This window comes from Heterodontus francisci, chromosome 31 (assembly GCF_036365525.1).
Source record: "Heterodontus francisci isolate sHetFra1 chromosome 31, sHetFra1.hap1, whole genome shotgun sequence".
In the NCBI taxonomy this organism is placed as follows: Eukaryota; Metazoa; Chordata; class Chondrichthyes; order Heterodontiformes; family Heterodontidae; genus Heterodontus; species Heterodontus francisci.
The window spans coordinates 23,485,552-23,500,986 of record NC_090401.1 but is presented as its reverse complement, the minus strand read 5'-3'; the positions used below and the strand labels follow the sequence as shown (position 1 = coordinate 23,500,986).

At 41.2% G+C, this 15,435-nt stretch overlaps 1 protein-coding gene across 1 annotated transcript in view; it reads left to right on the top strand.

The window, feature by feature from the left end:
• The window catches only part of grik3 (glutamate ionotropic receptor kainate type subunit 3), a 561,495-nt gene that overhangs the window by 197,254 nt on the left and 348,806 nt on the right, over positions 1-15,435 (top strand). Inside the window, exons 5-6 of the mRNA XM_068011169.1 lie at positions 721-774; positions 10,540-10,713. Coding sequence (XP_067867270.1) covers positions 721-774; positions 10,540-10,713 — 228 coding nt within the window. The remainder of the gene's footprint in view (positions 1-720; positions 775-10,539; positions 10,714-15,435) is intronic.

Below are 15,435 nucleotides of genomic sequence, written 5' to 3'. Positions count from 1 at the left end.
ACTCAAGTTGCACCGTACGTAATTAGCGTTTAAAATTTTGTGATCCTTTGTGCTGGTAACACTAATTTTGGGTGACATGTGTCAAAAAAAACATCTCAACTGAATGGAAACCTCAGGCTGGAATGTTTTACCACAAGTGGTTATTGAGACAGATACTCAAACATTATTTAAAAGGAAATTGGAAAGGCAGCATTTGAAAAGGAAGAGAATATGGGGAAGTGGGATGCACATGCAGAACTCCATTGAAGACTTGGCATAATAAGATTTCAATAGGCTAAGTTGCCTCTTTCTGTGCTGTAATTTTGCTGAATGAAGAGGATCCAGCATGTGATTTCTGGTGCATGCTGAGTTAGCTGATCTAAACTGAGGCAGTGAGAACATTGCAATTGGCTCCAATGTGTTTGTGCATAGAACAGAAATATTAGCCATGGTTCGAACTCCTGGTCATTTCCCAGTGACCTGTGCACACATCTGGATACCTGGTGAGGGCAGGTTTGAACTTGGCTGTGATACTCCAACAGTTCAATCGTTCACCTACACTCCTTGCCTGTGTTCATACATATTGGCCACTTGGCCTGTGGAGCTGATCCTCTGCACTGCTCATCACCTTCAGGAGAGGAATAGGCTAAGGAGAGGGGAGGGAGGGAACTTGAAATCAGCAATAACCTGGCACATTATCAGCACTGTTAAAACTATAACCACTTTTTCTCTTCTTTTCAGGCTATGTCTATGGGGATGATGACTGAATATTACCACTATATTTTTACAACTCTGGTAATTAATTTTACTGTTTTATTTGAATACAAACACTGATTAAGTAGGCTCTATCAGGTGGTAAATGTTAAAAATGTAATGCTTACAACATATTCATTGACACACCTCAGCTGTCTAGAATTACTGAGGAGCTTTCAACTGCAAATGGATATCAGGATAAAGCTCACACCAACTATAATTCTCACAGTGGGGGAGAATACAATGACAACTGAATGAACCAATGTTCTCTATTGAATACAGACAGGTACTATTGTTGATACAGCAAATTGAAGTCTATTAAAGTCTACCACCTGCTCAGCATCGAGATTGGAGCAAAACTATAGCAGGGTTCATAGTGACCTCCCTTTCATACTTGCGAGACAGGAAATAAGGGTGAAACAGCTATGCAGCATCATTTTTGTGAAGCAGCCAGCAAAGGATTTCAGTTAGTTATTGTCAGATGTGAGCTGGTAAATCCCATTGCCCTGAATACAAAGTACCTCACCCTGTCTTTATACATGTTTGTCTTCTTCTAATGCACAGACAGCAAGAATCTGGAGCCCAGAGTCAAGATGAGGGAATTTCCTACAATTAATTTTTGTTCCAAAAAGATATCACTAGGAATATTAAATGACTGGGCTTAATTTTACCGGCCCCTTGATGCTGCAGGTTACGGCACGGGGCTGGTAAAATTCTGCAGGGAGAGGCCCACCTCGACCCGCGACTTTGAGAAGGGCCTGCCGCATATTACCGGCGGCAGGGGGACCTCAGTGCAGCCCCCTCGCTGCCTGGTGGTGAGCCCTTCATTTCCATATCTAGATTGACATTAAATACATTCAAATTAACTTAGCAGCCGTCCCACACCGATTTTACGGCCTCTGTTCGGCCCTCGAAACTCAGCGTGGAGTTCTGAGGCGAAAACGTGGTGGGGAGGGAGGAGTAATAAAAAATTCAGGGCAGGAAGGGTGGAGGAGTGGGGAAATCAATTTTTATTGGATGTGGGGATGGTGGGAAAGGGTTGAAGGGCAAAAGATTGAAGGTTGGGGGGGAAAGTTCGGGTATTTGAAAAATCAATTGATGGTCATTTTGGGCAATGAAATGACCATTGGGGGGGTTGGGGAAGGGCCTCCATCACGTAATTTTATATTTAATAAAAATCACTCATTATTTCCCTTTAAAAATTAAAATTAATTGTAAGGGCTTAAGGCCCTTTAAAAATGGCGCCGGTGCCTGCACGGCGGCGCCAGTCGCCGTTGCCAGGGACGTGGCGACTGCCCCCTCTACATCATTGGGAGCAGCCGCTCTGCCCCCTCTATTTAAATGAGACCCCATGCATAATATTGCGGGGGCTCTGCGGAGGCTGCTGAATGCGGGCTCGCCACTGTGTTCAAAGGGCGCTGCCTCACAGTGTGGCGCCAAAATAAAATTCAGGCCACTGTGTGTGTTTGAGTGTATCTATCAGACTGGGTGTAAGAATAGGTCAAGCTCCTGCCCTTGATCCAATACAAACTTCTGGTCACACATTTTAAAATTGTCAAAACCCTGGGTCTTATGCAGCTAAGTTTAGCTTTGAGATTCAAACATTGAAAAATCTCCCTGACTAAAACAGATGGAAATGACAAGAAAATTGGTTTTAAAGAGTAATTCCATTCAGTTTTATATAGGACAAACCATTAACTGTTGTTTAATCAGATGACAGACAACAGGAGTATTCTGTTTCTTAAACATTTTTGCATACTATCTGATCATAAATACAAGGAATATATTATACACACACAAATATATATATTATATATAGTTACACACAATATTTTCACATACCTAACTAGTCAAACATTTTTGAAACCACTCTAGAAAACTCGCTGCTATGCAAACATGACTGACTTTGAATCATTAATTCAATTTTGGGAATGAGACTCCAGTGCTCATGATAAGTTATCCAATTCTGGTTATCACTGCATTTTAGCTGGATAAGAAGATATCATTAGACATCATGAGAAGTGACCTGATAGAAGTCTTTAAAATTATGAATGATTTTGATAGGGTAGATATTGGGAATCCAAAACTAGAGGCCATAAATATAAAATTGTCACTAATAAATCCAATAAGGAATTCAGGAGAAACATTTTTACTCCAAGTTCAGTTATAATATGGAACTTGCTACCACATGGAGTGATTGAGGCATATAGCACAAATACTGGTGTAGAACTGTTGGGTGGAATGGCCTGTTTCTGTGCTGTAAATTCTATGTAGGGCTATGTAACAAGACAATTGCCCTGGATTTCCCCCATTAATTTAGGAATCCAGACTATGGGTTCAACATATGCTGGGTTTAGTAATTGGAGGAGGACAGGCAGAGTGTGAGCATAAGTAAGTTAATGGAGAGAGATACTCATCTGGAAGAACTGTTTCAAATCAACTTTAATTATATCTGTGGCTCCGATCCTACAGATGTATTTCCCTTTCAGGGATGGAACTCCAGCATTGTCCATCTCTATCGAAAACATCAGGATCATTCAATGGTTACCAGGAGGTACTTAAGGAGTGTGGGAAGGGATAACCCTTCCCTTGGTCTCAGAGACAGTAAGCCAAAGGTTATTTGAATATTGCCTTCAGACAACAGTTCCGTGAGTGTAAATCAAAGACTGGAATCCACACTTGACTTTCCAGTTCGGAGGTAAAGACCAGACTGTCCTTCCCTGAGCTCATTTTTAATGCTTTGAGGGGTTTTCAGCCTTGAAGTACATAAGAGAATGAGGATGTTGCTTCAGATATAAAGAATTCTTAAAATATGTCCCATAATCAAGATCATTCATATGCATTATAGCTGATCCCATTAGTTACTTAAAACCCGTATGTAACAGAGATACACAAGGATCATGAGAAAAACCTATTTCATATTCACAATATATATCTGTCAACTATAATTGACTTCACCAAGCTACCACACTTTGCCTGTGGTTTAATTGATTATGTAAAAATAGTTCGGCTGTAAATTTCTGAAGCTGCTGAAACTGGTTTTAACTGATACCAATTGGAATGTGTGGTAGAGAGTAAATTGTACTGACAAATCAAGGCCAGGATAGGCAGTTAATGGGAAAGTCCAATAATGGGATGCTCCCATCCTCTCTCCCCTGTCACGAGTCTCACATACATGCATGTGCTACTGTAGTTGTGAACCATCTTTGAGGAGGATGTCAATCAAGTCCAAATACAAGGAGACTATTAATATTTTCCTATCTGAAAATGGTACTGGTTGAACACAGGCTGTCATGTAAAGGTTCATGCACTCAGTCATATTGAAACATATTAAAGTTTGAGAGGGCGATAATGAACCAATCACAAAACAAAATTATTTGTACGACGATAAACCCCAGTTCAGTAAAGCACAGGCCACAATCCTACAACTCTAAAAAGAAAATGCATATTAACTTGATGATTACATTGATTGTGACCCCACTCTCTAATAACCCTCTTTTAGAAGTCAGAACTCTAATTTGCTTGAATATCCATTTTCATTTCATTTTGCTGTCTCATTCGTTAGAGCTGATTGACTATTTTCACTTAAGTTGTGAAGAGTAATGCACTGAATGACTATCGGTACAAATACAGAAGCAAAATACTGTGGATGCTGGAAATCTGAAACAAAAACAGAAAATGATTAGATTAGATTAGATTAGAGATACAGCACTGAAACAGGCCCTTCAGCCCACCGAGTCTGTGCCGACCATCAACCACCCATTTATACTAATCCTACACTAATCCCATATTCCTACCAAACATCCCCACCTGTCCCTATATTTCCCTAACACCTACCTATACTAGTGACAATTTATAATGGTCAATTTACCTACCAACCTGCAAGTCTTTTTGGCTTGTGGGAGGAAACCGGAGAAAACCCACGCAGACACAGGGAGAACTTGCAAACTCCACACAGGCAGTACCCGGGTCCCTTGAGCTGTGAGGCTGTAGTGCTAACCACTGCGGCACTATACTCAGCAGCTTTGGCAGCATCTGTGGAGCGAAAAACAGAGGTAACAACCAAAATTTTCCAGGCCCTTTGGGGACGGGCTGAGAGGCGGAAGGACTGCCAAAATGATGGGGAATGGCGCAGGAGGGGAGCCTGACGCCTTCCACCCGTTGGGTGGCCATTTCAGCTTAAATGGCCAATTAAGGGCCACTTCCCACCTCTGCAGGCATTTTGTCCATTTCGGGAGGGTCCACCACCTCATTGAAAGACCCCCAGTGAAACCTGGCAGCTTCCCAGCGGGCTCTGGGGATGGTTTGCCTTCCTTTATGGGAACACCATGGTTCACAGAGGGCCACCCGGTGCCAATGACCACCCTCGTGCCTAAGTCTCCGCCACGAGCACCCCCACCTTCCCCTATTGCCAGGGCCTCCCTAAGTGGCCCCAGCTTCGCCCAACAGTACTTACCTCTCTTCGAGGGCACCTCACCATTGAGACCCCTCCTCCTTCTAGCTGCAGCCGCAACACTGGCCGCTGCTGAGGTGCCAGCTCTCTGATTGGCCTTAATTGGCCATGCTGACAAAATGCCACCCCCGGTGTTGCCATCTGCTGTAGCGGGATCGCCACCCGCTTTTTACTCCAACAGCGGGACTTCTGCCCACTCCACAAAATTCAGCCCAGCATTTCACATCTGTGACCTTTCCTCCGAACTGGGAAACGTTACAAATGCAGTAGGTTTTGAGCAAAAGAAAGCGGGGAAGGTAGGAAATAGAACAAAATGGAAGATCTGTGATAGGGTGGAAGGCAGGATAGATTAAATGACAAAAGCTTTCATGGTGCAAGGCCAAAGGGAATAGTAATAGAACAGTAAAGAGAAAGAAGTGTCCAGGGGAGGTGTGAATAGTAGGAAAGGTAGAAATATTTATTTGAAATGCAAATGCATGAAGTGCTCATACCATAATTTGTACAAATAAATTTCTAGGTTAGAGTTTGAAACATATAGATGGGTGTGTGAGTGTCTGTGTGTGTGTGTGTGTGTGTCTGTGTCTGTGTGTGTCTGTGTCTGTGTATGTCTGTGTGTGTGTGTCTGTGTCTGTGTGTGTGTGTCTGTGTGTCTGTGTCTGTGTGTGTCTGTGTCTGTGTCTGTGTGTGTCTGTGTATGTGTTTATAGCCTCTCCCATGTTGTGTGGTTATATGGGTTCATAATTTCATCCAATCAATTCCCTAGACAATGTCATCACAACTTTCCATTTTCAATAATGTATTTAAAAAGCACCATTAAACAAAAAGCTGTTAACTGTTGACAATAATCCTTTGTAAATTATGTTTTATACAGGATGGTAAGATCCTCTCTTTAGATGAATGTGCGGAGTATTTTAAGTTTGTCCGAATAACATTTGTTTGGCTTAAATACAAATTACCTCACATTTTGTGACAGCTTAGCAACAATACATCTATGGTACCAAGGTTGTCACTTTACATTTTTGCTGCAAGGCTGGTGGAGCTTCCCCTACTTGTCGGCTTTAGTTAATGTTTTTCTCCAGAACCAAACTCATGGGGTGCAGATGAATTGGACTTTTATGTTAAACTGAATGTTTCAGAATGGTCCCACGCTGATAGTCAAAGCATTGTGTTCAGGAGCTTGGTGCAGGGTTAGGAAACTGCTGCCAGCTGGCAGTGCTCAATGCACTCCTTTGAATAGGCAGCATGGCAGGTGGATTTTATTTGGCACTTTAACCCTTGGAGTGTTTGTTCTGCTAGCTGCACAGTTATGGAAATTCTTTCTTCATGCATTTACTTTTTTTGCAACATAAAATAAAACTCCAAAAGAGAAAAACGTGACCATTTTAAAAAAAAATCCTATTTGGGTTTATGTGAAGGGGAAAAACAATTAGTGAGAATAAAAAGTAGAGTTAGCCTCTTTTCAAATCCCAGCACATACAGGATAACAGAAATGCAGAATTATGGATATCCAGAATGGATCTCGGTTGCAACCTAGATCAGGAATGTAGTTGACTATTAATTAAACAAAACAAATGCCTGTTAGTGATTAGTGATCACGATGAATTATTCTAACATCATTGGATGGTTTGGGAGACATCATAGATAAAGCTTGATCACTTTGTAAATGTCATCTAAATCCTGAGATGGGATCATGACCTTGGAATACCTCTCCTAATAGGGAGTTTGTTGCCAGACTTGGTTCTCATTATTCTTTCAGTCCATTCACGTGTTCACTGTCTGCTGCACACCACTTCCAATAGTAATACATTAACTCCTCTTCCATCCGAGGCTAATTCTCATATTTAGGAAGGATTGAAAAATTATATCCCAAATCTCGGCCATCTTCTCTTCAACTTCTTTCAACAGCCTAAGGTATATACATTCAGAACCCATTGACTTAAGCTTATTCCTTTTCTTCTGTTAGCTTTATCGATATTTTCCAAATTCTCTTTCTATTACACCTATTCTGTTACTTCCAACATCATTTGTAAGAAAACATTGCAAAATGTTTGATATATTGTCCTACCTTTATCTTCCTCAATTAGACTTTCTGCTTTCTCATTAAGTGCTCCTCTCCCCCCTCCCCACCGAATCCATCCACTTTGTTCTTGTTTTATATGTTTACAAAACATCTTACTATTTGATTTTAGATTATTAATTAGCTTTTTTCATATGCCCTTTTCACCTTTCCATAATGCTTTCTATATTCCTCCCATTAGTGGCCCTAACTTCAAAATTTGCCTCCCTCTTCAGTTCAATCGGAATCTTTTCACAGAACTCTACATTCTAGTGCATCCTTTCATCTTATAGGGATATATTTATTTTTTGCTCTATGCATCTCATATTTAAAGATTCCAAATACTGGTAGATCAATTAATTAAATATTAAATGAAAATGATTATCTCCTTGAGCCTTTAGAAATGTCTGTTTTGGGGGCTGAACACATTTCATATCTTTTAAAAGGATCTCAAATCTCATTTCATCTCATTTGAGAGAATTATGCATGATTGTCCAATTCAAAAGACTACTTAAGATGTGCTGAACTTAAATGAACCATTGAACAGCCCAAAAGATTCTTATCATCCTTGCAGAGGGATACTGATGTCACTTAAAGGCATGTCATACATTTTGCAATGCATGTGGCACTTTATGTAAAATCATCCCAGAAAATAACCCGTTCAGGGATTTGCTACATTGTGAAGCTAAAGATACACATCTGTTCTAATATGCAACAGTTGTAAAAATAATGTTCTGTTTATTTTGAATGTAGAGCATTATGAAGCAGAAAAACCAGATTATCTAATATTTCTTAATAGATAACAACATTAGAATGAAGCACACAAGACTATTTCTGATAGTGTAGAGATCTCAGAGGGATGTTTAATATGAAAACATTGATCTCTGTTTTTCCTGAGCTTTTGGTATCCTGCCATTTGTGTTTTTACTGCATTAGAACAGATAAAATATTCATTAAATGGCAATCACAGGGAAACACTCATTTGATCATTGAGGGTTTGAGCAAGCTCATTGAACTAGATTAGTTTTCCATGTAACTCTCCTCTCTTGTTTAAATGGAGAACAGGCCACAGTATAGGGACTTCAACACACAGTCCAGTCATTTCCCTGAATGTTCGAAGACATGCTACTGATAGGCAATTAACTCATCCTGTAATGCCATATGAATTACTAAATTCTTTGCTTCTGTTTCCTTCCTGATGAGAGAGACAGAGAGAGACACAGAGAGACACAGAGACTGAGAACAAGGGTGCGAGTGAGCAGAAAAGTGTGTTTGGGATGAGAATGGGGGTGAAAACAAATGGAAATTATAATTTTTGGGATACAGTGACTTTTAAGGCCTTTGAATGTAGCTGTGTTTGAATCTTCCTGCGATATGTTGAAATATAACATTCATGTTTTGCAGTATCGCTCACTTTTCAGCTAATTCAAAATATAGTCAGTTGATTTCTGAATTATTTTCAATATTAAGGATGCACGTGGTTCAGTTATTACCTTTGACTTCACAGACTAGTCTAAATGCATAACAGGACACAGTTTGTAGGAGCCACAGTACACAGTCCAATCATTTTTTTGCATGTTAAATGACATGTTACTAGTAGGTAATTTTCCCATCTCACAGTGCCACATAAATGACAACTCTTCAATGCCGTTTCCTTCTCTTGAAGGGGGAGAGAGGCAGAAAGTGAAGGGGAGAGATATAAAGATGGAAAGAAAGAGTGAAAGGAGGAAAATAAACACAATAAATTATGGTTTCCCCGATTTACCAGCTTCTCTAGTTTGCCTGCCTCAGCACATTATCTCTAAGGTTTTGAAAGCCCAGGCAGAGGAATTTAGCTGTGACAACTGCTACTGTAAATGCTAGAAATTTAACATAAGAGCAGAGAATGAACACTCCAATAATATGCTAATTGGTTAAGGTAGCGAAGGATAGTTGTGCAGACCAGGATGGTTTCCGGCTTGAACCCTGCTATTTACTGAGTCAGCTGGTCTCGGCCAGTGCGGTAGGTTGGTTGGTGGGCTAAAATTGACATCAGCACTCCTGAGTTGGGGTACAATAGCATCAGGATTCTGCTCCTGATCATTATCTAGCAACTCCTGCTGGGAGTGCACACATGTGGATGTTGGGTAAGGACAGGATCTGGATTGGGCTGTCTTGTTCCCCATGCCAACCACCCACCAAATAGCCTATCAACATTTCGTGTCTGGTCTCGCTCATGAAGAACTTGGACACGGTACTAGAGAGAGGCCAGTGTCCGTACAACTATAAAACAGCAAGGAATGAACACCATTGAAAAGGAAAGAGGAGGGCAGAACATTGGTGGGAAAAGAGGACAGGGAATAAAACAGTGAATACTAGAAATGTACAACAGGCATAAAGGTAAATATATGACCCTTCATTCATTCTATTTTACTTCTTTGTGTCTGTTTATTTTGCCACTATGCATTTCCAGCATTTTCCACTTTTATTTCAAAATTTCAGCATTCATACATTATAAGTCTGTTAATGTTGCACATTTTGGCATTACGCACTTTCTACTCTCATATACATTTGTTGACCATCCTGACAAACCTCAATAAGACAACTTGCTGATCAGCAGAGGAATTCTGAAGTTTGCTGGTCCCCACTGGTCTGTAAAAATAAATATTGACCAGTTTACTGTTAGAAATATTTGCCTATAGATCTTGTCTTCATGGACCACACATCAACTCATAGAATCATAGCATGGTTACAGCACAGAAGGAGACCATTTGGCCTGCCATGTCTGTGCTGACTCTCTGAAGGAGTAATTCATCGAGTGCCACTCCCCCACCTTCTCCCTGTAGCCCTGCACTTTCTTCCTTTTCAGATTATAATCCAATTCCCTGTTGAATGCCTCAATTGAAAGCAGCACCAATTGAAAGAAAATGAAGCAACTTATGAAAGCAAGTTCTCAACTCTTGGCATAGTATTTGCTCCATTTTAGTTCAGCAAATGCCAACTCTTTCATTTAACATGCCAGTATTGTTAACAGTCACAATTAATGGTGCAGTGTTCTTATTATTAATTATAACCTTTTTTTTGCAACTGAGATGTCACAGTGTCGAGCAGCTTCTTGTAGTGGTTAAGGTTTAGCTTTGGAGGGTCTTACACGGCACACAATATTGATCATTGCAGCTGAAAGAATGTCGAGCAGAAAAGCACTCGAGAACGTCTTTGATAGAAGGCGGCTGCACTGGGAACAAAAGAGACAGTACGGCTATTCATAAGATTCAGCGTGTGAAATGCCTTAACAGAAAACTTGCTCTTTCTTTCACAGGATCTCTTCGCCCTCAACTTAGATTCCTATCGCTACTGTGGGGTAAACATGACAGGATTTCGAATTCTAAATACAGAAAATCTACATGTAGCTTCGATCATTGAAAAGTGGTCCATGGAGCGTCTCCAAGCATCTCCCAGCGCGGATTCTGGCCTACTTGATGGAATTATGACGGTACGATAGGTTTCCAAATGATCCATCACATTGACAGGGCTTCCAGTTTTTCTTCATTGTGATAAATAAATTACAGTCTTTTTTACATTAATTTTAATGACACTCTCTTTTGTTCAACTCTTCCACTAGAATAGATGGGAACATAAGAAATAGGAGCAGGAGTAGATGATACGCCCCCTCGAGCCTGCTCTGTCATTCAATATGATCATGCGATCATGGCTGATCTTTTGCCTCAGCACTTTCCTGTCCATTCTCCATATCCCTTGATTACCTGTGAGATCAAAAATCTATCTAACTCAACCTTGAATATATTCAAACAATGGAGCATCTACAACCTTCTGGGGTGGAGAATTCCAAAGAGTCACAGCCCCACATGTGAAAAAAATTCTCCCCATCTCAGTTGAAAATGATTGACCCCTTATCCTGAGACAGTGCCCCCATGTTCTAGTTTCCCCAGCTGGGGGAAACAACCTCTCAGTGTCTACTATGTCAAGCCCCTTAAGAATCTTGTATGTTTCAATGAGATCACCTCTCATTCTTCTAAACTCCAGAGAGTATAGGCCCTATTTATTTAGCCTCACAGCAGAGGACAACCTTCACGATACTGTCTCCAATGCAACTTAAGTATGGAGACAAAAACTGTGCACAGTGCTCCAGGTGTGGTCTCACCAAACCCCATAGGAATGTTTTTATTCACACTCAAGGTTTATTTGTAGCATCACAACAGCATAGTTAATTGTATAACTATTCAGGAGCTTGCTCTTACACTATCATTTACTCATCTGCTCCCCTCAGTTGTGCCTGTGAGTTCAAGAAGCAAACACAATCAGCCACACCATCATAGCTTCTGTTTGCACAAAAACTGAAATCTTTCATAATAATTAATAATGTATTTCTCGCGCCCCCCCCCCCCACACCCCACAAATTGATGCTGGAGGCTCAAAGTACAGATGAAACTTGCAAAGCATTTTACTGAACCTTTTAAAATAATTTCCAACTAATTTCATGGAACAAGCAAACAAAATCATTGAAAATGATTCCTAGAATGACAGGAGAAATCCTCGACCTTCCAGTAGTAGCAGCAAATTGAACAGTTTTCAGAGCTGCTGCAGTCGGTAGAAGCCCTAGGGGCAGAGCCACGTGATTCAGGAAATCGCAGATTTGCTGGTCTTCATTCTCCACTTGTTAAAATGGATGGCTTGGAAATTGTGAGTGTTTACGTGTTGAGCAGGGAAGATTCCTGAACCAACCACGGCAACTCAGAACACCCCTTCTCAGTGACCCTAAACCGTGGTTTCTGCTATGGAGAGGAACTTTCCCTTGTAAACTGTAGGCAAGGACACTGGTGTTCCATTTTTTTAGAACAACAGACAAAAGAAAACAGTCGCAGAACCTTAGAAATGCCATGTAACAAAACCCGGAATGTGACTTAGTTCTTGTTCTTGTGACCAAGTAACATAAATCCATGGTTCCAACCGCTATTGTTCTTTAAAAAATAAGTCTATTTATATAGCGCCTTTCACAAACTCAGGACATTCCAAAGCAATTTACTGCCAATGAAGTGTTTTTTTACCGAAGTGTAATCACTGTTGTGACACAGGAAGACACCGCAAACAGCAATGTGAAAATGATCAGATAATCTGTTTTTAGTGATGTTGGTTTCCCTGACTGTGATCCAATACAGGGTGTGCATTGAGACATGACAAGGCTAATGGAAGGTATCCCATGAAATGATCCAAAATGTCACAGAAATGCCAGTCACACGTTTTTAGGGTGTTGGTGGCAATAGAGAATTCTTTGGTATTGGGAGGGAGACAGTCATTTTATGTCTTTACCACTCGGGCCTGGGCCTCGAGAAAATTCTGGAAGGGAGGATCGCATGATTGTTACAAATATGCCAACATTTCATTCCATTAATTCCGTTACTAGCATGTAATTGTGATGTTGGATGCCCAGGTGGTAATGACAAAAATCAACTCCAGTGACATTTGAAAACCATAATAGGGTGAACAAACAAGATTGTGAGGTTGTGGCTCAGACAGCAACTGAAATAACAGTAAAAGGACTGTACCAATATTTAGCAGTGGATTGACTGACGTGCAGTCTGGGACAACCTACAATTTTGTCCATTGGGAAGACTGAAACCATTGTCTTAGGCCCCTGCCACAAACTCTGTGGCCTTGCTACCAATTGCCTCCGAACCTCTGTCTCAGGTTGAACCAGACTGTTTGCAACCTTGGCATCCCATTTGACTTCAAGATGAGGTTTTGATACTGTATCTTCTTTGCACCGAAGCTCGCTTACTTCCAACTCCAAAACATTGTCACCACTGCCATCCCTACCTTAGCCCACTGGCTGCTGAAACTCTCACCCGTGCCTTTGTTACCTCCAGGCTTGACTATTCCAATGCACTCTAATTTGGCATCCTGTCCTCCATGCTCCATAAACTTCAGTTCAGTTAGAACTTGCAGCCTGCATCCAATCCTGCACCTTGTCCCGCTGACCCATCACTCCTTTCCTTGCTAATCTACATTGGCTCTTGCTACCCCAGTGCCTCCAATTTAAAATTCTCATCCCTTTGTTTAAACCCCTTTTTGGCCTTGCCTCTACCTATCTCTACACCTTCCTCTAGTCCTACTACCTTCCCAAACTTTCAGTTCCTCTGGTTCTGGCCTCTTGTGCAGCCGTATCACTTTGGCCCACCTTTGACAGCCATGCCTTCAATCATCTAGACTCTACATGTTGAATTGCCTCCCTAAAACTTTCCACAAGTCCAGCAGTCATTAAAGCCCTGCTACAACCCACATCCTAACATCTCCTCTGGCTCAGCATCCATTTTTGAAGGTTTTTGGGTTGCTTTTCTACACTAAAGCTACTATATAAATGCCAGTTGTTGTTGTTGGATTAGGGATAATAACCAGTTTCAAGGAATCAACATCCTTTTTCTTCATCTAGAAGGGCTGATAAATACAGTGCATTGTCTTTTTTAAAATTCATTTGTGGGATGTGAACATCGCTGGCAAGGCCAGCATTTATTTCCCATCCCTTATTGCCCTTGAGAAGGTAGTGGTGATCTGCTTTCTCGAACCACTGCAGCTCATGTGGTGTAGGTACACACACAGTGCTGTTGGAGAGGGAATTCCAGGATTTTGACCCAGCAACAGTGAAGGAGCTGTGAACTATTTCCAAGTCAGGATGCTGTGTGACCTGGAGGGGAATAAACTCACAAGTGATAGTTTTGATTTCTTGTAGGATAAGTTTGAGTGCTATATAAATAGGAATCTTGGCTATGAACTGATTAGAGTCACTAATGAGATCAGTTGTAACATGTGCTGGTATGAATACTTTCTGACTGAACTCACTGGGATATCAGGAACAGCTTTTACAAATAGAATGCTAGGACAGCCAAGCACAGAACTCAAATCCTAGCCTGGACTGACTCACTGAGCTTTCTTTCTCAAAGTTCATTGAGTTTTCAGCCAGGTTACTAAACAGAGCACTGCCTTTCAGAGGAATGCTTCTTGCAGAAATTAGCAGAGGAATGATGAATTGCAGTTTGCCAAAGGTTCAAAGCTGGGCACACATACATTAGCTTTAGCAGTGCTTAAGGGAGTTTTCATTCCTAGAATTCCTTTTTTCTTCATTACTGAGATGTGAGTGTGGTTGGGAAGGCCAGTGTTTATTGCCCACCCTTAATTGCCCTTGAGAAGGTGATGGTGAGACGCCTTCTTGAACTACTGCAGTCCATGTGGCGTAGGTACACCCACAGTGCTGTTAGGAAGGGAGTTCCAGGATTTTGGCCCAGCGACAATGAAGGAACAGTGATATAGTTCCAAGTCAGGATGGTGTGTGGCTTGGAGGGGAACTTACAGGTGGGAGTGTTCCTGGGTGTCTGCTGCCCTTGTCCTTCTAGGTTGTAGAGTTCGCAGGTTTGGAATGTGCTGTCAAAGGAGACTTGGTGAGTTGTTGCAGTGCATCTTGTAGATTGTCCATAATACTGCTACTGTGCACTGGTGGTGGAGGAAATTAATGATTAAGGTGGTGAATAGGGTGCTGATCAAGCTGGCTGCTTTGTCTTGGATTGCATTGAGATTCTTGAGAGTTGTTGGTGTAATGAGAAGCTTTTTATGTTGTCTGATGCAACATAAATGAGATGTATGGAGTTCAGTTGATTGAAGATCTCAAACAGGTTTATTAGCAGCTAACAAGTATATACAGTGCAGAGCTATCTATTTACGGGATTTGCCTTTTGGTGTTACAGCTACAGAGTGAGTCTGGCTCCAAGTCACGTGACTGAATCCTAGCACATAGCTCATCAGCATAGTAAGATCTTAAAGGGATATCACTCTTAAAGGCAATCACACAACATTCACCCTCTTTCCAAAGATAAGTCTTGTATGCTAAAAGTACAAACATATGAAATTAGATAACATCAAAATTATTTACACTGGATGGAGATTGTGAAATTCACAAATATTGAGACTTAACAGTCCATAGGTCATCTCGATGGTTTGACAACTCCTGCTTGGGGAGATTGTGTCTCATTTGTTGCTGTTTTTCCTGAAGTTTCTCCCTCTCTGCCTTCAGCCTGCCAACAGACTCTGTTTCTTTTCTAAAGATGGCCACTTTTGGGGCTTTATTATCCTTGGAAACTTCCGGCACCTCATTTCGAAAAGCCAATAGACAATGCTTCAACTCATTCCTCCTCTGCCTCTTCAGGAC